Source organism: Hyperolius riggenbachi, chromosome 2, assembly GCF_040937935.1.
Source record: "Hyperolius riggenbachi isolate aHypRig1 chromosome 2, aHypRig1.pri, whole genome shotgun sequence".
NCBI lineage: Eukaryota > Metazoa > Chordata > Amphibia > Anura > Hyperoliidae > Hyperolius > Hyperolius riggenbachi.
Window position 1 is genome coordinate 85,182,216 of NC_090647.1, and position 23,157 is coordinate 85,205,372.

Here is a 23,157-nt window from a genome sequence, read left to right on the forward strand (position 1 = left end):
CCAGGTGTAATATGTGTCTGCTTGGTCAGACCTAGTTTCTGTCATACCCTTTGCTCCTGCCATGTATTGCCTACAGGATATATAGGTTGGTGTATATGTATATTATTGATTTCTTTATACTTTTAGGTGCCTTTTTCTTTATATACATAGGTGCCTCTTTCTCTTTTAGTATAGCAACGGGGACCAATATTTACAGGCCCCATGTGGTTGTTGCTATTTTTTATGGTGTGGGCCCCATTTGGTCTTGACTATATTATATACTCTACATTTCATTCTTGACAGTGTGGCTATTGAGCCGATATTTACTGCCTCATGTTGTTCTTGCCACACTGTTCTCTACACCTGGACTGATGTCTTTATATGTCTACCCTTCTATGATCTTCCTTTGGGATTGGACACTATATTTTCTGGGACGTAGTGTGGAGGACCCTGCTTAGGGCCTTGTGTAGAACACACTCCGCCTTCACCTTTTTGGAACCTCTTCTGTAGGGTGTCGGTACTCGTTTATTCAATACATTATATTAATGTTTCTTAATGGGAATTTTTTTTGATCTCTTTTGTAGAAAGTGCTTATACAGTGGCCTGATGAAGGGCATTATATGCCCGAAACGAGCGTGTCGTTGCCAATTGATTTCTTGCTGAAAGCCTTTTTTACAAATTACTGAAATTTCCTGTGATTATTCATGCAAATGAGGAGCATCCTGCAGAGACCTCCTTTTTAAGAATTTTGTAACTGTGTCAATAAAGATTTTGGATATTTTTGTACCACAAGACCTACAAGATTTTGTGCTTTATGTTTATACCATAGTCCTTTCTACAAATAAAGTGAGTTGTTTTGAAGTGAGGTGGATCACATCAAAAAGGACAAAAGGTTTTTTCAGTCTTTCTCCTACAAAAAAAGACATCATCCCAATTATAATATTACTGGTCAGTTAGGGTTAGACATTGGTGCAGGGATTAGGGTTAGGCATTGGTGGGGAGGATCGGTTAGTGTTAAGCATCACTGGGGGGATTGGTCAAGGTTAGGCATCAGTAGAGGGAGGGCTCTGTATGAGAATAGTTTTTGGTTTAGTAATAGTGCAATACTGGTAAAATTTACCAGTATTTTACTATAGGAAATACAATTACCCAAAAGAAGAATATCAGTAATTTTACCGATATTCTACTAACAGCTATTTCTGTGCCGGGAACCCCCCACGGCTTTAATATCTTGGACAGGGGTGTTAAACTCAATCATGTTGTAGGGCAGTGTTTCTCAACATTTTATTGGTATGTACCCCTTTTAAAACCCTGTACTTGCCAAGTACCCCCTGCCATAGTAAACATTATCTCAAGTACCCCTTGACAAATACATTTTTAATCATAGTACATAATAATTGGTTCTAAACAATTTCCAAGCATTTACTATTGCTTTTAATTAGCTAAAATACTAATTTGGTATTGTTTATATAGGATTTATCATTTTCTAAAACTCTAAATTTGTTATACTTGGTTAATTATATCAAGCCCAAGTACCCCCTGGAACCATCAGAAGTACCCCCTGGGGTACGCGTACCGCATGTTGAGAACCTAGGTTGTAGGGGACCAAAAACATAGTCTAAGTCGCGGACCAAATTGTTTATTAAGATTTAACATTTTTTGAACAGTCTTAAACTAAGGGCGCTGTGGATCAGTATAATATTTACCTACTTCAGTGCTGAAAGGGCTTAAGATGAAATGTGGCCCAAGGCAAGATGCTATGCTTCACTTCCCCATAGTGGTGAAGTGAGGTGGTGGGGGGAGGGGGTGTTTTACTAGCCACATGAAAGGGTTTGGTTCCCAAGAAGGGGCCCACAGTCATTTTGCTGAGGGGTCCCAGGGGTTGTAGCTGCACCACACCTCAAACTGACAATATTTCAACCAGGACCACTTTCACCGGTGTGCTTCTCTGGGTGGGAAGGCAGTGTGCTGTGGTTCTTTTACTGCGTACAATAATGCACATTTGAAACTCTGGAGGGCCACATAAAATAGCAAGAAGGGCCACATTCAACCTGAGGGCCTTGAGTTTGACACTTGTGATGTAGGGTGTTAGAGAATCAGACTCTGTAATAGATTGTAACTCTATTATTGACCAGGGCAGCTAGGAGGGGATTAGCAACTTCACCTCAAAGGGTTTTTCCCCTTAAAAATCCAGAGTAATTTTCCCTTGTCAGCTCTCCTTCCATTTATTTGCCTATAACTTTATTACTACTTATCACAACGAAACAATCTATATCTTGTGGGTTTTTTTGCCACTAATTAGGCTTTCTTTAGGGGTACTTTTTGCTAAGAATTATTTTATTCTAAAAGTGTTTTAACAGGAAAAATAACAAAAATAATACATGCTACCGTAATTCAAACCTACACATTTTATTTGCCCATTTGTCCCGGTTATTGAAACATTTAAAATTTTTAATTTAACCATTTCAGCCCGCAGGGATTTTTCACCTTATGCATCAGAGCAATTTTTACCTCCCATTCATTCGCTAATAACTTTATCACTACTTGACACAATTTAATGATCTATATCTTGTTTTTTCCGCCACTAATTAGGCTTTCTTTGGGTGGTACATTTTGCTAAGAATTATTTTTTTTTATAAATGCATTTTAACAGGATTAATAAGAAAAAAATGGAAAAAAATCATTATTTCTCAGTTTTCGTCCATTATAGCTTTAAAATAATCCATGCTACCATAATTAAAACCTATGTATTTTATTTGCCTGTTTGTCTTGGTTATGACACCATTTAAATTTTGTCCCTATCACAATGTATGGCGCCAAAATTTTATTTGGAAACAAAGGTGCATTTTTTCCGTTTTGCGTTCATCACTATTTACAAGCTTATAATTTAAAAAAATGTTCGTAGTATACGTGCATATGTAAAAGTTCAGACCCTTAGGTAACTATTTATGTTTTGTTTTTTGTTTTTTTAATTGTAGTTTTTTTTTTTCCATTAAAATTTTTATTTGGGTAATATTTTGGTGTGGGAAAAAAAACAGTTAATTTTTAATGTTATTATATGTGTACATTTTAATGTAAAATGTATGTGGATGTAGTTTTACTATTTGGCCACAAGATGGCCACCTTGAGTTGATTTTTTTCTCCTTGTGCCTCTCGATCACCGGAAGCACAAGAAGGACGGGGAAACTTTTTTTTGCAGAAAGACTGAAGCCTCTAGTAAGAGAGCTTCAGTTTTTCTGCTGGGGACATGGATCGGTGATCGGGAACCATGTTCCCGTTCACTGAGCCCAGGGCTACCGGGGGACAGCACGGGGGCACGGGGGATCGCGCACGGGAGCGTGCCGAAGCGCGGCACTGCAGCAGAGCAGCCGCCTGGATGTGAGGATCACGTCCGGGTGGCTGAAATGTAAAATTTTTCCCTAGTACAATGTATGGCGCCAATATTTTATTTGGAAATAAAGGTGCATATTTTCAGTTTTGCATCCATCCCTAATAATAACAAGCCTATAATCTATAAAGTAATAGTAATATACCCTCCTGACATACATATTAAAATAGTTAAGTCCCTTTATGTATTTTTTAAAATATAAAATAAGGTCAAAATAGGGCTTTTATTGAAAAAAAAATGTAGATGTAATTTTACTATTTGGCCACAAGATGTCCTCGCGGCTGACTTCCTTATGCATAGTATTACTACGCAGACAGGAAGCAATGCATGAACGGTCTTCGTGAATGACGGCACCATCTCATAGACGTTGTGGTCATTTATCCGAGGACTTAGATCAATGAATGGGAATACAGTTCCCATTCATTGATTTAGTGGGTAACCATCAGGGGCGGTAATGAGCGCTGGGGGACGGACGTAGTAGCTATGTCCCCGCATGGAGTTATGGCAATTTGCAGGGACATAGTTACTTGTCCCAGGGGAGGGGAAGTGGTTAAACATAATTGGTATAAGTACACCAGTACCTAGATTTGCTGGTAGCATTCACACATGTATTTATACGAGTCATAGAACCATACCTTTTTCCATTGTCTTTGGGATAGACAGTGCACAGTGTGGGTGTGGCTTGGTGAATCCATGCACATCTTGCAGATGGATATGCTTTAAACTCCACTTCACAGCAATGGTTCTCCTTCCTGTCAATGTCATACTCCTCAGTTGTAGTATTCATGTCAATGAACCCCTTATCTACAATGGAACCAGACAGGTGATATAACACAGCTGTAAAGGCTCATACACACAAGATGGAAACTGTCCAGAATGAAAGACTGAGGGCAGACGAGGGACATTTATTAATGATGCATTGCAAAACAACCCAGTACACACACATAGGAAAGATAAGATTGTCACATCCCTGACATTGTATTAGACTTCCACCAGCCTCTATGTGGACAAGTCTTTGCTGACCGACTAAACATGCTGCACCAATGAACACTAACAAGTTTGAAACAAGGGGAATGCAATGAGAATACCCCCCCCCCCCCCCCCCCAATAGTGCTTGTTTTGATTTGGTGCCTACAATGCAATAACATTGGGTCATCAGAGCTACTTGTGTGTAGCACATCTGGTGGAGAAACGTGATAAGTTTGTTCAATGGATAGATATGGATGGCTTTGACTTGCAGGTCAAGATTATGTTTTGCTTCTCTTTCCTGTACAGGATCTTCTAAAAAAAATTAGCATATTGTGATAAAGTTCCTTATTTTTTGTAATGTACTGATAAACATTAGACTTTCATATATTTTAGATTCAAATACACACAACTGAAGTAGTTCAAGCCTTTTTTGTTTTAATATTGATGATTTTGGCATACAGCTCATGAAAACCCAAATTTCCTATCTCAAAAAATTAGCATATTTCATCCGACCAATAAAAGAAAAGTGTTTTTAAAACAAAAAAAGTCAACCTTCAAATAATTATGTTCAGTTATGCCCTCAATACGTGGTCGGGAATCCTTTTTCAGAAATGACTGCTTCAATGCGGCGTGGCATGGAGGCAATCAACCTGTGGCACTGCTCAGGTGTTATGGAGGCCCAGGATGCTTCGATAGCAGCCTTAAGCTCATCCAGAGTGTTGGGTCTTGCGTCTCTCAACTTTCTCGTCACAATATCCCACAGATTCTCTATGGGGTTCAGGTCAGGAGAGTTGGCAGGCCAATAGAGCACAGTAATACCATGGTCAGTAAACCATTTACCAGTGGTTTTGGCACTGTGAGCAGGTGCCAGGTCGTGCTGAAAAATGAAATCTCCATCTCCATAAAGCTTTTCAGCAGATGGAAGCATGAAGTGCTCCAAAATCTCCTGATAGCTAGCTGCATTGACCCTGCCCTTGATAAAACACAATGGACCAACACCAGCAGCTGACATGGCACCCCAGACCATCACTGACTGTGGGTACTTGACACTGGACTTCAGGCAATTTGGCATTTCCCTCTCCCCAGTCTTCCTCCAGACTCTGGCACTTTGATTTCCGAATGACATGTAAAAGTTGCTTTCATCCGAAAAAAAGTACTTTGGACCACTGAGCAACAGTCCAGTGCTGCTTCTCTGTAGCCCAGGTCAGGCGCTTCTGCCGCTGTTTCTGGTTCAAAAGTGGGTTCATGCTTCCATCTGCTGAAAAGCTTTATGGAGATGAAGATTTCATTTTTCAGCACGACCTGGCACCTGCTCACAGTGCCAAAGCCACTGGTAAATGGTTTACTGACCATGGTATTACTGTGCTCAATTGGCCTGCCAACTCTCCTGACCTGAACCCCATAGAGAATCTGTGGGATATTGTGAAGAGAAAGTTGAGAGACGCAAGACCCAACACTCTGGATGAGCTTAAGGCTGCTATCGAAGCATCCTGGGCCTCCATAACACCTGAGCAGTGCCACAGGCTGATTGCCTCCATGCCACGCCGCATTGAAGCAGTCATTTCTGAAAAAGGATTCCCGACCACGTATTGAGTGCATAACTGAACATAATTATTTGAAGGTTGACTTTTTTTGTTTTAAAAACACTTTTCTTTTATTGGTCGGATGAAATATGCTAATTTTTTGAGATAGGAAATTTGGGTTTTCATGAGCTGTATGCCAAAATCATCAATATTAAAACAAAAAAAGGCTTGAACTACTTCAGTTGTGTGTATTTGAATCTAAAATATATGAAAGTCTAATGTTTATCAGTACATTACAGAAAATAATGAACTTTATCACAATATGCTAATTTTTTGAGAAAATCCTGTATGTGCTTAAAGTGAACCCGAGGCAAACCTTGGGTCATAAGTCATATACTTACCTAGGAAGAGGGAAGCTTCTGGATTCTACAAAGGCATCCCACGCTGTACTCAGATCCCCGTTGCTGAGTGTGGGCACTCACATAGGAATCCAACAAGAGTTTGTTGGATTCTAAGCTCCACAACGTACTCTTCTTCAAGTACGAGCAGCTCCGTGCTACTGTGCAGGCGTGGCGGTGCATGCGTGGGTACCCCACAGCCGCACTCGTGCAAGAAGAGGTGCAGGTTTGTGTTGTGCAGGAGGGTCCCAGGCCAGGACAGTGTGGGAAGCCTCCATATGATCCAGAGGCTTCCCTATCCTTAGGTAAGCATTTGTTTTTTTACCCCTAGGTTCACCTCGGGTCCATCCAGGAGATTAAAGGACACCTGAAGTGCGAGGGATATGGAGGCTGCCATATGTATTTCCTTAAGCAATACCAGTTGCCTGGCTGTCCCCCTGATCTTCTGCCTCTATAGACCCTGAACCAGAATATGCAGCTCAGGTGTTTCTGACATTATCTTCAGATCTGACAAGATTAGCTGCATGCTTGTTTCTGGTGTTATTCAGACATTATGGTGTTACTGGTGTTATTCAGACATTACTGGAGCCAAATACATCAACAGGGTTGCCAGGTAACTAGTATTGCTCAAATGGAAATAAAAATGGCAGCCTCCTTATTCTTCTCACTTCAGTTGTCCTTTACAAAAATCACTGCATTCTACCAGAAATATTGGAGTTGATTCACTATCACTATAGCTCCCCTTACTGCACGCCTTATCAGAGTTAATGTGACTTATCAGAGTAGCATAGCGAGTGCTACGAACTTATGCCTGCTGATTGGCATTGACTAGAGCTCCACTTGTTCTTCCCTGAGCCCCTGCGGATCCAATCACTTTAAAGGACATTATCCCCGCTCACTATGCTACTCTGATAAGGCACATTAACTCTGATAAGGCATGTTAACTCTGATAAGGCATGCTAAGCGTGCAGTAAGGGGAGCTATTGTAATAGTGAATCAACCCCATAGACTGCTAAGCAAACAGGTGTTTCATACCCTTAGTTTCCATCAAAAGCTGAAAAAAGCAGATTTGATTTAAGAGCACTTGACCTCAGGAGCGCAACTAAAGGGGAGCAGCAGCTGCGATCACAGGGGGGCCCAGAGCTGGGGGGGGTGGGGGCCAACTACTAACAACCAAGGTTTATTCCCGCAAGGAGCCGTACATGAGAAACCCCAATCCTCGCTTGCACTTCTCAGTCAATGCTCTGCCTTGTTCACAGAAGAATTTTTCAGAGGGGACCATCATAGTCGGAGGTTTCTCACACTTGAATACTCCTTGTACATCCATTTCATTTAAAAGACACAGGACGTTTTGAATCAGGAAGGATGATACCATTTATTGGCTAACTTAGAAAAGTAAGCTTCCGGCTAATCACCCTTCTTCAGACTCTATTCCTCTATGCTGACAAAACGTTAGAACAGACAGCTTATATGCATTGAGCATCAGAAGGAGGTCCATAGATTGGCAAATGCAAATAAATGTCATTCAGGTGCCATAATTACAACAGGAGATCAAAGGGGTTATTGCAAGGATGTAAGCCTTCTTCCAACTCAATTCCTGCATACAGGATGATATCATCCCGATTCAAAACTTCTTGCTAATTTATAATAAATAAGTAAGGTCTTTTGTTTACTTAACCCTCACATAACTAGGACTCAGGCTGACATGGAGAGATCGTAAATCCCGAGTTTAAAAGTTAACTTAAAGGGACCCTGACCAGAACTGTAAATCAAAACTTTCACTTACCTGGGGCTTCCTCCAGCCCACCGTAGGCCGCGAGGTCCCCTGTCATCCTCCTGGCTCTTCTGTGGGTCCCGCTGGTGGCTCCGTTACCGGTGACACCCGGGGGCCGGCACTTCCTGGATTTGAATGCTTCATCAAGGCGGCCGGTGTGACAGTACTGCGCATGCGCAGTTCAGAGTTAGAAAACCGTCCTCCTGGCTCTTCTGCTGGTCCTGCCGTGATGACTCCGGCCGCGTCATCACGGCGGGACCCGCAAATGAGCCAGGAGGACGCCAGGGGACCTCGCGGCCTACGGTGGCATGAAAATATCACCTACGAGTAAACTTAGGAGACAAAGGGCCATATGCAATTCACTTTTTCACCTGAGTTTTCTCCTAGGAGATAATTTTCATCTTCTCTTTAAAGTAACTTTTCAGCATTTTACAATTGAAAAAGTACCCAAAAGTTTGTGGAAAAAGGACTATTAAATTTATTTTGAGTATTTTCTTGCATGCTGGTGGCTTAAAGGGCATTTTATGACAACTTGTGAAAATATCACCTAGGCGAAAACTCAGTTGAAAAAGTGAATTGCATATGGGCCAAAGTGAATTGGATCAAGCCCAACGGCCCATATCAAATTAACTTTGTCTCCAGAGTTTTCATCCAGGCAAGTTTGAACAAGATAGTAATAGATAAAGATATAACTTTACCAACAAAGGATTATTAAAGCTATGGTCCTCCCAGTAGTAACATATGACTGTGAAAATTGTACTATAAATAAGGCCATGTGTAGAAAAACTGATGCGTTTGAACTGTGGGTGTGGAGAAAGCTACTGAGAGTTCCCTGGACTGCCAGAAGATCTAACCAGCAAATACTTAAAGAAATAAGGCCAGTCTGTTCACTAGAAGGGCTGATACTACTATTAAAACTCAAATACTTTGGTTGTATAATGAGAAGACAGGTTGTTTGGAAAAATCCTTGATGCTTGGAAAAACTTAGGGTAAAAGAGGCTAAGATAGATAGACAACATATGTGACGTTATGAACATGCCTATGCAACAGCTGAAAGAAACACTGGCTGACAGAGACATGCGGACGTACACATGGTCACGAAGAGTCGGAGTCGACTGAATGAATGAGAAGAAGGTTTGAAAATATCGCCCGAGAGATAGATTTTAGAGATATTATCATGAGGTAACCTGGATTCCTACCTAGCAGTGTCAGAGGTGCCATCTTGTTTTTATGGGCTGTTGATGTACAGGTGAGATTGCGGTTTTGTCCTCCTCTTATCTTCTCAGATGATGCAAATAACACTCTTAGCATTGAACCACCCTCATTGGTACTTTGTTCAAATGTCGTCATCTGCATGAACACAGGCACAATAAAGCATGGTTATTCACAAGCTTTGGCCACATTATCATCTTAGAAAGCATATTGAAAAATAGGTATTTTTAAGTCTTTAAAATCCAGACACATGTACTTGTAAAATTTGAAAAATTCTTCATATGCTACATCACGTCTCTTCTTCTGTGTATTTAAAGTGTGCTTGAGGATGATGGGACATGATGAGATAAACATGTGTATGTACAGTGCCAAACATATTAATAACCAGGCAGTCCTTTTAAACAATACCAGTTGCCTGGCAGCCCTGCTGATCTATCTGGCTGCAGTAGTGTCTGAAATACACCAGAAACAAGCATACACGCAGTGAGATTTTCAGGCAGATTTCTTGCCAGATCGATTATTTTCAACATGTTCAACATATCTGATCTGATTTCGATCGATTTTCTTGATCGATTTTCCATAGAAGTGAAGGGAAAATCGATCGGAAAATCGATCAAAATCACATCGGACATGTTGATAATAATCGATCAGGCAGGAAATCTGCCTGAAAATCTCATTGTGTGTACTAGGCATTAGAGGCAGAAGATCAGGACTGTCAGGCAACTGGTATTGCTTAAAAGAAATAGCAGCCTCCATATCCCTCTCACCTCGGGATCACTTTAAGTTGGCCACACACAAGTCGGCCAAAAATTCTCATCAATTTTTCAGAAAATTGAATGGTGTACGATAGATTGTAAATTTTTTTGATTTGTAGACCCAATATTTTTAAATAACTGGGGAAAAGTTTAATATATACATTACGTGTGATGCATTGGTCAGATTTTTTTGAAAATGACAATCAACTGGAGAAAACGATTGTAATTCTTGAATAAAAAAACATATATAATAATGTATCGTGTGTTACCACCTTAAAGTGTACCTGAGGCGAACCTAATATAAAAGAAACAGATACTCCCGGCTTGTTGGATTTGTGATTAAGACCGTATTCTGCTTTGTGCATGAGCCCGGCCGTAATGCTCCTGCCCAAGTATGGCCATGCCTGTACAGTAAGCTGGAGCCGCTTGTACATGAACGGCTCTGTGCTACTGCACCAGGGACAGCCTACTCACATGGGCACCGTAAGCAGGGGCGTAGCAATAGAGGGTGCAGAGGTTGCGACCGCATCGGGGCCCTTGGGCCAGAGGGGCCCCGAGGGGCCCTCCCTCAACCACAGTATTAACTCTCTGTTGGTCCTGTGCTTATAATAATAACTTCTATAGATACTTTGAATAGTGGTAATCATTAACACACTGCTTCCCATCCCCTTCACGCACCTCTGACAATGTAGTTGCCATTGGCAGGGTTTGATGCGCTGCATCAATTGTTATGTATAGAGTGCTTGGGGGGGGCCCCATTGTATTTCTTGCATCAGGGCCCACAGCTCCTTAGCTACGCCACTGACCGTAAGGCTGCACTCGTGCATGAAGAGGGGGCCAGTCGCAATCATCAAGAGGGTCCCGGGCCGCCGCTGTGGTCTCCAGGTGGACACGGGAAGGTTTTTTAACCTTAGGTTTGCCTCAGGTTTACTTTAACCATTTCAGTCCGCGGGGATTTTTCACCTTCAGAGCAATTTTCACCTCCCATTCATTCGCTAATAACTTTATCACTACATATCACAATTTATTGATCTATATCTTGTTTTTTCCGCCACTAATTAGGCTTTCTTTGGGTGGTACATTTTGCTAAGAATTATTTTTTTATAAATGCATTTTAACAGGATTAATAAGAAAATTTTTTTTAATTTTAATTAAAAATGGGGGTAATATTTTGGTGTGGGAAATAAACAGTTAATTTTTAATGTTATTATATGTGTAAATTGTAATGTAAAAAATATGTAGATGTAGTTTTACTATTTGGCCACAAGATGATTTAGTTTTTTTTTTCCTCCTTGTGCTTCTCGCTAACTGGAACCACAAGGGGGACACGGAAAATTTTACGTGCAGAAAGACTGAAGCCTCTTGTAAGAGCGCTTCAGTTTTTCTGCTGGGGACACGGATCGGTGATCGGGAACCATGTTCCCTTTCACTGATCCCAGGGCTACCGGGGGACAGCACGGGGGCGTGCCCGCGATCGCGCGCGGGAGCGTGCCGAAGCACGGCACCGCAGCAGAGCAGCCGTCCAGACGTGAGCTTCACATCCGGGGGGCAGAAATGGTTAAAGAATACCCGAAGTGACATGTGAGATGAGATAGACATGTGTATGTACAGTGCCTAGCACACAAATAACTATGCTGTGTTCCTTTTTTTTCTTTCTCTGCCTGAAAGAGTTAAATATAAGGTATATAAGTGGCTGACTCAGTCCTGATTCAGACAGGAAGTGACTACAGTGTGACCCCTCACTGATAAGAAATTCCCCTTTTTATCTTTTTCTTGGTCTCAGAAGCCATTTTCTGCTAGGAAAGTGTTTTATAGTTGGAATTTCTTATTAGTGAGGGTCACGCTGTAGTCACTTCCTGAGGACTTCCTGAGGACTGAGTCAGCCACTTACATACCTGATATTTAACTATTTCAGACAGAGAAAGAAAAAAAAGGAACACAGCACAGTTATTAGTGTGCTTGGTGCTGTACATACACACATCTATCTCATCATGTCACATGTCTCTTCGGGTATCCTTTAAGGGGGTTTAGCATGGAAACTCTCAGAACAGGATAATCCAACAGGCAGCCTAGGCAGATGCTTGGGGCCTAGTGGGTGTCAGAGAGCCCACCTGCCACCTTCTCTGACCTCTCTCCACTTTAGCTTACCAAAAGGACCACAAGGGGGCTCCAAATGTACTAAGTTGCCTAAGGCCCTATTACATCGTAATCCATCTTTGCAAACTGAGGTTATCCATTAAATGTGCCTTTCTTGTGTTCTAGGGCCACCAATAGCAGCCAAAAGTAAGTAAATCATACTGTTCAATGTTATTAGGCCATGGAAGAGTGAGAGGGGAAGCAGTTGGAAATATGTGCTGACTTATCAAGTGAAGAATTATTACTATTGATTTATAAAGAGCCAAAATGATGGTTAATCAGAAAAATCTAAGCAAGTAGATTTTTCCCTATAAATTGGATGAATATAACACAGCCCAGCCAAAGATGAATGAACCGTCTCCCCGTTTCAGTGTTACCAGCACTGGGCATTAGTCAGTTTTTCTTCTGTTTTGGTTTTGCTAATATAGCCAGTTTTGCATTTTCCATTGCTATCAGAACAGTCTGTACTTTTTACAGCAAGTTCCTTGTACAGCGCCCATAAAAAACATCCAGCTCTTTGAAGTTTTCTTTTTGCATGATAACATTACATAGAATCACAGCGGAATTATTCATTTATTTTATACCGATCAGTAGAAATAAACTTTCATGTTAAAGTGATCTCAATTAATTATTGAAAAAAAACATACAACATAGTTGACTTCATATGAGCCACCGGACCCATTACTGATGCCGCCTATTATTTTCTTAATTTACCTGTTTCTTGGGTACATCAAAAGCCACAATTTTATGCTAACGTGGAAAAAAGAAAGCCAGTTAAGGGCCAGTGGTCACTCCACGTCTGTGTAACATAGTACTGTGGGCACTGAGTCTGTATAGCATGGTACTGTGGTCACTCCACATCTGTGTAACATGGTACTGTGGTCACTCCTTGTCTGTGTAACATGGTACTGTGGGCACTGAGTCTGTATAGCATGGTACTGTGGTTACTCTATGTGTAACATAGTACTGTGGTCACTCCTTGTCTGTTTAACATGGTACTGTGGTCACTCCTTGTCTGTGTAACATATTACTGTGGTCACTCTATGTCTGTGTAACATATTACTGTTGTCACTATTTGTCTGTGTAACATATTACTGTAGTCACTTTATGTCTGTGTAACATATTACTATGGACACTTTATGTCTGTGTAACATGGTACTGTGGTCACTCCTTGTCTGTGTAACATGGTACTGTGGTCACTCCTTGTCTGTGTAACATATTACTGTGGTCACTCTATGTCTGTGTAACATATTACTGTGGTCACTCTATGTCTGTGTAACATATTACTGTGGTCACTTTATGTCTGTGTAACATGGTACTGTGGTCACTGAGTCTGTGTAATATGGTACTGTGGTCACTGAGTCTGTGTAACATGGTACTGTGGTCACTGAATGTCTGTGTAACATGGTACTGTGAGCACTCTATGTCTGTACATGGGCCACCATGATTTCAAGTTATGTCCCAATATTTAAAACGATGTATAACTTGTACGCAAATGCAGCCTACCTTTTGCGTTTCTGTGTCCCACTCAATGGAAAACTCATAACTTCTATAGCGGGCATAGCACCGTATAACAAGAGGCTCTCCAGTTTTTATAAGAACTTCAGGGTGGCTTTGTTCAGATGTTAGATCTAGAAAAAAAAAAGTGTTAAAACTAGTTTGACTGTCCCTTAAAGGTCTCCCCCCCCCTCCATCCACAAAGGGCTCTCCCCCTCTGTCCCTAGAAATATTTTCGCTGTCTGTCCCCAAACATAGCTTCCCCTCTCTCCTTCAATGGTCTCTTCCCTTCTACCCCCCTCCCCCCCAAGAGGCTCTACTACTCTGTCTCTCAAAGGGGTCTCTTCCTCTGTCATCCCAGGGCCATTTTTAGGCATTGACAAAACAGGAAGATGCCTGGGGTGGCAGCTGCTTGAGAGGGCGCCAAGGGGGCATCAATGAGCTTTTCTTAGCAGTCTGTGCTTTGTGGAATTCTTAGCAACTGCTAGTTCGATTAAGACAGGGATGTATGGTAATTTTAACACCTAAATAAGCACTACTGATTAATATATCAAACGTTGCCTGAATAGCATAACAATGACTTGGCAGGTGCTGTTCATGAGATAATTAAGCTGTATTTGTTTTTATTTGGTCTGTATTGACCATTGCAACTGTTACAGGACAATATTTCAGCCCAGGCTTCACACAAACAGTATAATTGTTTTTATTAAGTGGTTAGGCACCTCTCTTAACAGTTATAGGAGGGATTAGTTGTTAGTAGAGGTGGACTGAATGGTTCGCCTAGCGAATAGTTCGTGGCGAAAAACAGGCACTCGTGCCTGCCCTGTCAGGCAAATACATGGCGTATTCCCTAGTGGCCTTGCGCTCCTCCCTACAGTCAGAATCCAAAAAATGATCTCTAAGATGAACAATAAGATGAATAAAAAAGGCTTAGGTGCGCAATACCATCAGGGGGTACACCCTTAATTGAATATTAAATGCACTATAGTCTGCGCTCATCTAAGGTAGGTAATGTACTTATTCAAGGTCACAGTATCCACAACACTACATATATGTCAGTTGACACAATAAACTTTTCACTGAATATTCTTCCAAATATATGGTCCCCTGTTTACACAATAAACCTTGACTCAGTGTTCTTTAAATGTATAGTCTCTTGGCATAATCCACCAATATATGCAAGAAAAGCCACGTCTTCACAAAATCAGCATCATATAAAACAGTCTGCGCTCACCAGAAAACTTGGCTGACCATATTCACAGATCAGCAAAAACGCTTGTTTGGGGTCCTTCCTGGTTCCCCCTGCACACCAATACTCTGCAGCCTTCAGTCCTCATATAGAAAGAAAGCATATAGAAAGAATCTCCACATAGCGTAATACTGTTATGTTTATAAATCACCTCTTGTGCACACACATGCAGATCGGTGATAGTGATCCTCCACCATATAGAATATGAGCCGCTCACCAGATCCAATGGCTGGCCCTCCTGGAACCAGCAAACAGTGCTTGACCCTTCTGGGTTAACTTGTGCAGTCACTAGTACCTTAAACTCAAACCAATGCTACCTTAGATGAGCGCAGAATATAGTGCATTTAAAATAGGAGGCGTGTTCGACCCGCCCCCTATACATCATCATGGAGCCAAACTCTGACCCCTCACCCCAAAGTCAGCAGATACATGGCAGCCAATCTGCTAGCACTCCCTCCCAGACCACACACCCCCCAACCCCACAAAAATTCCAGCACGTCAGCCATTTTACAGTCTGCCTGTAGCTGTGCTGTGAGTGAGAGCAGAGAGAGAGCTATTTGCAGATAGAGAAAGCGTAGTTAGGCCTCTGTTCTGCATCTCCACTGAGTTTCTTGCTGTTTGTACAGCGTCCTGAGTGCCCAAAGAGCCCTTCTCGGGGCTGGTACTGGTACACAGGCTTTGTTAGATCAGCATCCTGAGCATCCAAAGAGGGTTTGTGGGCAAAAACCAAGGAAGAAAAAATATGCTAAACCCTGTGTGTCTATATTCCAGGAGCGTCTTGTAAATGTTCTCCCCCAATTAATGTCCTCCAGTGTCCCCCATGTGTCCTCAAGGTGGTCTCCATGTGTCCTTAAGTGTCCATTAGGTGTCCTTAGGTGTTCCCCATGTGTCCTTAGGTGAACCCCATGTGGCCTCAGTGTGGTCCCCATGTGTCCTGAGGTGGTCCCCGTGTGTCCTTAGGTGTTTATCATGTGTCCTTAGATGTCCCCCATGTGTCATTAGTTGAACCCTATGTGGCCACTATGTGTCCTCAGGTGTCCCCCATGTGTCCTTAGGTGACCCCCATGTGTCCCCAGTGTTGTCCTCAATTGCCCTCTTTGTGTCCTTGGGTGTCCCCAGCTCCCTGTGTGGTCTGCTCCCCAAGATCTGTAATTTGTGTTTCGGCAAGTATACTACATAAACACATAAGAGCAGGGAGAAGAGCGACAGTAGGCGGACCACACGGGGAGCCAGGGGCACATACAGGCGGCAAAATGTTATATAGTATATGTGCCGATACACAAATTACAGTACTTGGGGAGCAGACCACACAGGAAGGTAATGCAGGGAATCCCCGACGTGGCGTCGGTTCGTATCGGCGGGTGATGGTATGTTGGGGATTCCCTGCATTTGCCGTATAAGATGCAGGGACCTTTTCTTCCCATTTTTAGGGGGGGAAAAGTGCGTCTTATATGGCAGAAAATACGGTATTTTGGTAAAATGTATAAGCCATCATCACATTGTCTGGCTTCTGCTACAGTGGCTGCAAAAATATATATTTTTTTTCTCACATTACATTTATATGTAAACCTGAACCATCATGTGCAGAGCTAAGTGACTGCATCCTTTGTCTGTGTCACCTCAGCTGCAACAATTCTTCTTATTTTTTTGAAAGAATACTTTTCTTTGGTAAAATGTGTATGCCAGCAGCCATGACAGCAACGTTCTGGCCTCTGCTGCAGACGTTAATACAAGGACACGAGTGCCTTGCTGAGATTCAAAACAACACGCCAGTAAAGGCGCTTAATTTGCAACAGCCAGACTCACTGCAATTCCATGCTCATGATGTTTGAACAAGAACGAGCCATCAATGAGTATCTGCATGACCTGGTTGCAAGGATAGGCTCTACGGAGCTGGGGATTTATATGCCGCATTACTGGGCACACTTCATAATCTAAAGCTGTTTGCGGTGCGGTAAATACGGCGTTTGGTCTATCAGTGTGAAGCAGGCCTAACCCTTACACTACCTGATGGACATGTACACATGTTTTAAAGTAGCACTTTATTCCACAAATGTAGGAGTGTAATGTGATTTCTGCCCTTTAGAGATTAAAACACGACTTTGCGTCAACTAGGTAATTTGTGGTGGGACTTTTGCCATGGATCCCCCTCTGGCATACTACAGTCCAGGAGTTAGGCTCCTTGAAACAACTTTTCCATCACTTTTGTGGCCAGAAATAGTCCCTGTAGGTTTTAGAGTTTGCCTGTCCATTGAAGACTATGGCGGTTTGCTTGTTCGCAAACCTTTGTGGCAAGTACCGAAAATTTGATGTTCGGGTCATCTCTAGTTGTTAGTTGGTTGATTGAGTTTTGAGTGAGTTTGAGCTAGTGAGGTGTATCGAGCCCAAAAATAATGCATATGTCCTTTATAGACTTGTTTTGAGAAAGAGTATTTTGTATCTAACCTATTAATTTGTCATTGCTGTCTGCTAAGCCAATTACTGTAAGCTGCAGACTTCCCATTCACAAGTTTAGGGGGTAGGGGGCAAGCAACAGCTGCCTTGCCTTGGGTGCCAAAATGTCCAGAAACGGGCCTGTAGCAAGCAGTACAATATACAAGAACAAAAAAGTTTGCTGTTCTCCGGCAGACCGCTTGGTCCCCCCCCAACAGATTACAAGAATCATTACATCGACTTAGGGCATACATGGGAAACATAGAATTAGTAACGCAAAACCTTAAAATGTCAATTTTATGCAATGATGACTAACACTTCTAAACTTTGTAAAATTTCTTAGGTGAGCCCGTTTTCATATATACACTTATAAGTAGGAAGGTCGGCATTGACCCCAGGGCTGGATTTGTACTTTTTACCACCCAAGGCCAATTATACCGTCTGTATGGTTGTTATCTCCGTGTGCCCCAATGAAAATTCTACTTACATCATTAGATATCACAGACAATAACTATTTCAGTAATACGCGTATAAATTATGTTATATTTTCCTTAAGAACTTTTACGTTATGTTTTTCATCTCATTAATGATGGACCCATTGTGCCACCATGTGAGTTAGGCTGACGTGTACCTGCAGGATAGAGCTTACAGGTCTTTCAGGGATGACACAAGTACACAGGACAGAGAGTTCAAAGGTTAAAGCTGTCCTTGTAGATAGGGATGGCTGCATGGAACAGCTTTACTGTCCCTCACTGAGCCGCCCCTACATTTCTCGTGCCCTAGGCCATGGCCTATGTGGCCTTACCAGAAATCCGGCCCTGATTGACCCGCTGTTTAAAATTAGCCACTGTCGGTGGAGCATTTTTTTTTCCAATAAAGAGCCACCGTTCTTCTGGCATACATTAACAACAATCTCACCAAGAAAGCTTTTTTATCTGACAATGCTATGTCTCCAATAAAAAAGCTTTGGCAGTTTAGGGTATTTGGGCACCTGTGTTTGGCGGAAGTTTTGACGTGGCGCCCATAAGCACCCAAAGAGATAACCGCAATGAAGGTAAATTTGGGCACCCATGGCTCTCATTGCCGTTATTGGTATGGGTGCCTATGGCGGCACACAAACTTTTGCCGAATGCGGGCATTAAAATGTCTTGCTACCTCCGCTTCCTATAGATACAATGAGCACATCCATGAGTACACACGTCTGATATAGGAAAATTTGTGGGTTTTTTACGTGGATTGGCAGTAGGGAAGGGGGGGTTAAGGTTAGTAATCAGTAGGTAGAGGGGGAGGTGCACAAGACTCAGGGCTCAACAACACTCCGGAGTGCTCCAAGCCAAAACAAGTTCCAGCAGGTGAGGATAGTGTGAAGGCACAAAGCGGCTAGGCACATCCAGTAAAAACAGGCGTTTATTGTAATTCCATTAAAAGGCAATGCATAAGACCAGAGCAATAGTCAGCCAGGAGAGAGGGTAACAAGCATGTGAAAGACGTCTACAGCTGTTTCGCACTCAGCAGGGGGTTAAGGTTAGCCATGGGGTTAGTTAAGGTTGGCCCGGGAAGGGGGGGGGGGTGGTTAGCCCAAGGATCGGGCAGACTGCCTGTTATCAGTTGCTTGTCTAGTCATTTGCCACACGTACACACGTCCAACAGTTGTCCAACAGTCCGAGTTTAGATGATGGTTGGGCGGAATAGTTGCACTTATGTACAATCATTTAGGGCTTGTTCACATCATTTAGCGCAGATGGCCATGCGATCGTAACGCAACACGTATGATCGCATGCCATATTTGATCGTATGTGCTGCGCTGCTGGTCCCATTCACTACAGTGAATTGGTCAGCGCTGCGTTTCCTGAAAAATGCATGCAGCAGTGCGATAGCGCATATCACTGCTGTACATTGCATATGATGGGAACGACAGAAGTGCTGTCCAGGGCCGGGCCGAGGCATAGGCTGGAGAGGCTCCAGCCTCAGGGCGCAGTGTAGGAGGGGGCGCAAAATTCATTCAGCTGTCATTCCTAATTGTGTTTGAAGCAGAAAGAAATAAGAAAAGGGGATACATGGCAGTGACTGCAAGCCAGATAACTAGATATTAAGGTGTTGGGGAGGTTGTGGGCCCTGTGGCTCTCTTAGTCTAATAGCAATCAGTGTGTGACGGCTGGGGTGGCAGGGATGGAGGGGCGCACTTTGGTGTCTCAGCCTTGGGTACTGGAGGACCTTGTCCCGGCTCTGGTGCTGTCTATGCACTTCTGCCGTTCTTGCATGTCGTGCACTATACGTGCTGCCAAAATGCGCACAGCAGCACATAAGTCACTGGTTAACTGCAAGTTTTGAGCCTAGGTCTCTTTACATTTTGCTCTGTGTATTTTCCCAGCCTTGTGAGCAGCTCATCCTCTTATTATTATTTAGTATTTACATAGGGCCAACATCTTCCGTAACATTTTACAAGGTAGTCTTGTTTCTAACTCTCCCTCAGAGGAGCTCACAATCTAATCTCTACCATAGTCAAATGTTCTTTGTAGTCTAGGGCATTTTTTTAGCATATGATGGTTATTAGCCTGTCTGAGTGACTACCTTTTTTGTTTTGCTTTGAAAAATACATGACAGGGTCAGAATTGAGGATGGTTGTGTATGTCTACCCAATGAGCATTACCTACGGTATACAGGTGGGAACACTCTCGTCCAAGCGCATTTTCAGCACAGCAAGTATCATTGCTTCCTAGGAGATAATTCCCATTGATGCTTTTCTGAACTCTAATAATTCCATAGTCGTCCGTCTTGGAGTCAGATGGTGCTTCTGCCTTGTTGTCCTTACTGTCCTCACACCTGTATTTATGAAAAGGCAAAACCATGTTAAGTAAGAAGGAGAGGAAAGCCTTTAAAGGCTTTGTCTGAAGTGGCAAAAAAAGCAAAATCCTTACAACATTATACAGTATATTTGCAGCTTACTCATTCCATTTGTGTCCAGGGGCATTTGGGCACTCCGGCATGGACTGAGGTCAGTAAGGGGCCTGCCCCTGGCGCCCCTCCAATCCGGATTTTTGGGTGCCGTGCTGCTTGGATTTGGTGATGACTGTGGTGCTGCCAGGGCTCCCCAACCACCCTGCAGAGTTGCGAGCGGAGCTAGTTGGCACAGATACTTTAAGTACTGACGTGCTCCAGGTTTCAGCACCGCCCGTCTCACTGCTCTCTCTGCCTCTGGCATCCTGTCCCCATGGTTTTGGCGGCACCTCCTATTACGTCATAGGAGGCGCCGCCGGCCGTCATAGGACGCCAGCGGCAAACAGAGAGCAGTCAGTGCCGCACTGCAGCTGCTTGCTGGAGCTTGCCCTGGAGCACGTAAGTATCTGTAACAAGCCAAATAGTCAGCTCGCATCTCTGCAGGGCGGAAGAGGGCACCACCGGCACCACAGCCAGCACTCAACCCACCTTTCTAGCACCCAAACCACCCTTCCAGCACCCAAACCAACCTTCTAGCACTCAAACCACCCTCCCAGCACCCAAACCAATCTCCCAGCACCCAAACCACCCTTCCAGCACCCAAACCACTCTACCAGCAGCCAGACCAACCTCCCACCCACCCAGCACCCAAACCACCCTCCCAGCACCCAAACCACCCTCCCAGCACCCAAACCACCCACCCAGCACTCAAACCACCCTCCCTCCTACCCAGCACCCAAACAACCCAAAGGATTTCATGTTTGGGAGCTAACAGTTCTTGTATTTAATGTGTCGGAGGAAGTGATTGTTGCATTTGATGTGTTTAAGGTTTGTAACAAGTGTAGGCTATATGGGTGGGGCTGTGTGTGGGGGGCTTGAGGATGGGTGGGTGTGGCTTGTGGGTGTACGAGGCCCCATAATCTCCTATGGCCCGGGGGGCCCCCTGAGTTGTAAGTCCGCCCCTGTCTGTGTCACAGAGTCAGGGGTGCCTCTAGCCATATTGTCACTCCAGGCGAGAAATCCTGTGGCCGCCCCCCCCCCCCCCCCCCCGTGATTGCCCCCCAGCCCCGTTCCCCCCACCCCCAAAACCCCTAAAAATAATCATAATGCAGCAGCGTTTCGCCAGAAAATCAGAAAATACACTTATTGCGGCATGGGTTCACCAGAAAATAGTTGTAATGCAGCAGAGCGTTTCACCATAAAATATACTTATTGCGGCATGCCCTCACACACACCACACATAGTACATACACACACACACACTATACACACACCACACACAACACACACACACACACACACACACACACACTATACACACGCGCACACACACTATACAAACACACACACACACACTATACATACACACACTCACACTATTTATTATTTATTTATTTATTTATTGTATTTATAAAGCGCCAACATATTAAGCAGCACTATACACACGTACACACACAGTACACACTATATACACACTATACACACACGCACAGTACACACACACTATACACACGCACACTGCACACTACACTATACACACACACACACACACACACACCTACCTATGTCCTCCCCTTCACCACCATCTCTACTAATCCCTGCTTTCGCTACCTTATAGTGTGTCTGAGCCCTTATGCAGAGAAATAATGAGGAGAGAAAAGCTGAAAGAGAGGGAAGAAGATGTTTGCCTCACCAGGATTGCACTTTTATTTAGCTTTTCTGTATGACAAGAAGACACAGCCAGCCAGCACTAGGGAAAGAGGGAAACAAAGGTGAATGAAGGAGGCTGGTGCACACCAAGAGTGCTTCTGAGCGCTTTTCAAATCGACAGTGATTTGAAAAGCGCTGGGCTATTGTTACCCTATGACGGTGTTCCCACAGCAGCGTTGGGATTTTTTCTAATTTTTTGGAGCGATTCTTTCAAAAATCGCTTCACAAAGTCGCATTCGCAAACTGCTAGCGATTGCTATTGCGATTTTGTCGTGCAGTAGCCCAGAGAGAGGCGGAGTGGAGAAACTTAGAATAGCCTGAGATGGAGCAGAGAGCTTATCTGTATTGCAGTCCTACATTACACAGAGACTACTTACCTGTAATAGGATTACTGTCCCTGGCAGTCTCTCACACAAGTCAGAAAGCAGCCCTCCTGGAGTGTAGGGACTGTCAACATTTTTCCACTTGTTTAACAACTTATCTGCACAGGCAGTCATTTTAACAATGGTGAGAGACCAGACAGATGTTTTCCCACAGACCCTCCAGGCAAGCTCTGCATTATTTTGTGTATATTTACCAGCTTGCCTGCCCTCTAATTGCACTTTTATCTGCTAGCCTAGTGTTTGACATTGCCTTACAACAACAAACCTGAATACACCAGGCACTGGACCAGCCCTAAATCACTGAATGAAAGGCGACCTGGGGGGCAGTCCATGTCTGGCTGCTACACTAAGTCTCTCTAAATCCACGGAGTTACCAGTAGCAGAGAGAGAGAGAGGAACTGACTTAATCAGTCAGGACTCAGAAGATGGAGCTGTACTCCAATGGATCCCTGACTGAGTGAGCTGGAACTGAGTGAGCTGGGACCAGTGCCTTCTCTCACTGACTCATTCATTACTGTGGTTCTTTGAATCATTGAGCTGAAGGAACTGAATTAATCAGCTATGAGTGGAGTCAGGCGCTGCTTTCAGCTGCTGTTGTAATCTGACCCCTGAGTGAGCTGTGAGGCATTTCTTATCTCACTACTCAGTGCAACAGCGCTCTTCCCTCCTCCTGTCGCCCTAGGCAAAAATTTATAGCTGCCTAATGGCTGAGACGGCTGTGTACAGAGTTTTCCCAAAGTGACGGTGCTAAATACTGTCCAGCTTGTTGTTCAAACCAAATAGATTTATTATCAACAATTAAACAATCATTCAA

General features: G+C 43.4%; 1 protein-coding gene across 2 annotated transcripts in view; it reads right to left on the minus strand.

The window, feature by feature from the left end:
- FLT3 (fms related receptor tyrosine kinase 3) overlaps positions 1 to 23,157 on the minus strand; it is a 175,854-nt gene that overhangs the window by 79,786 nt on the left and 72,911 nt on the right. For both annotated transcript variants that reach the window (XM_068267000.1, XM_068267001.1), the window contains 4 exons: positions 19,964 to 20,136; positions 13,641 to 13,765; positions 9,231 to 9,381; positions 4,003 to 4,171 (listed from right to left, as the gene is read on the minus strand). In XM_068267000.1, the coding sequence (XP_068123101.1) occupies positions 4,003 to 4,171; positions 9,231 to 9,381; positions 13,641 to 13,765; positions 19,964 to 20,136 (618 nt within the window). The remainder of the gene's footprint in view (positions 1 to 4,002; positions 4,172 to 9,230; positions 9,382 to 13,640; positions 13,766 to 19,963; positions 20,137 to 23,157) is intronic.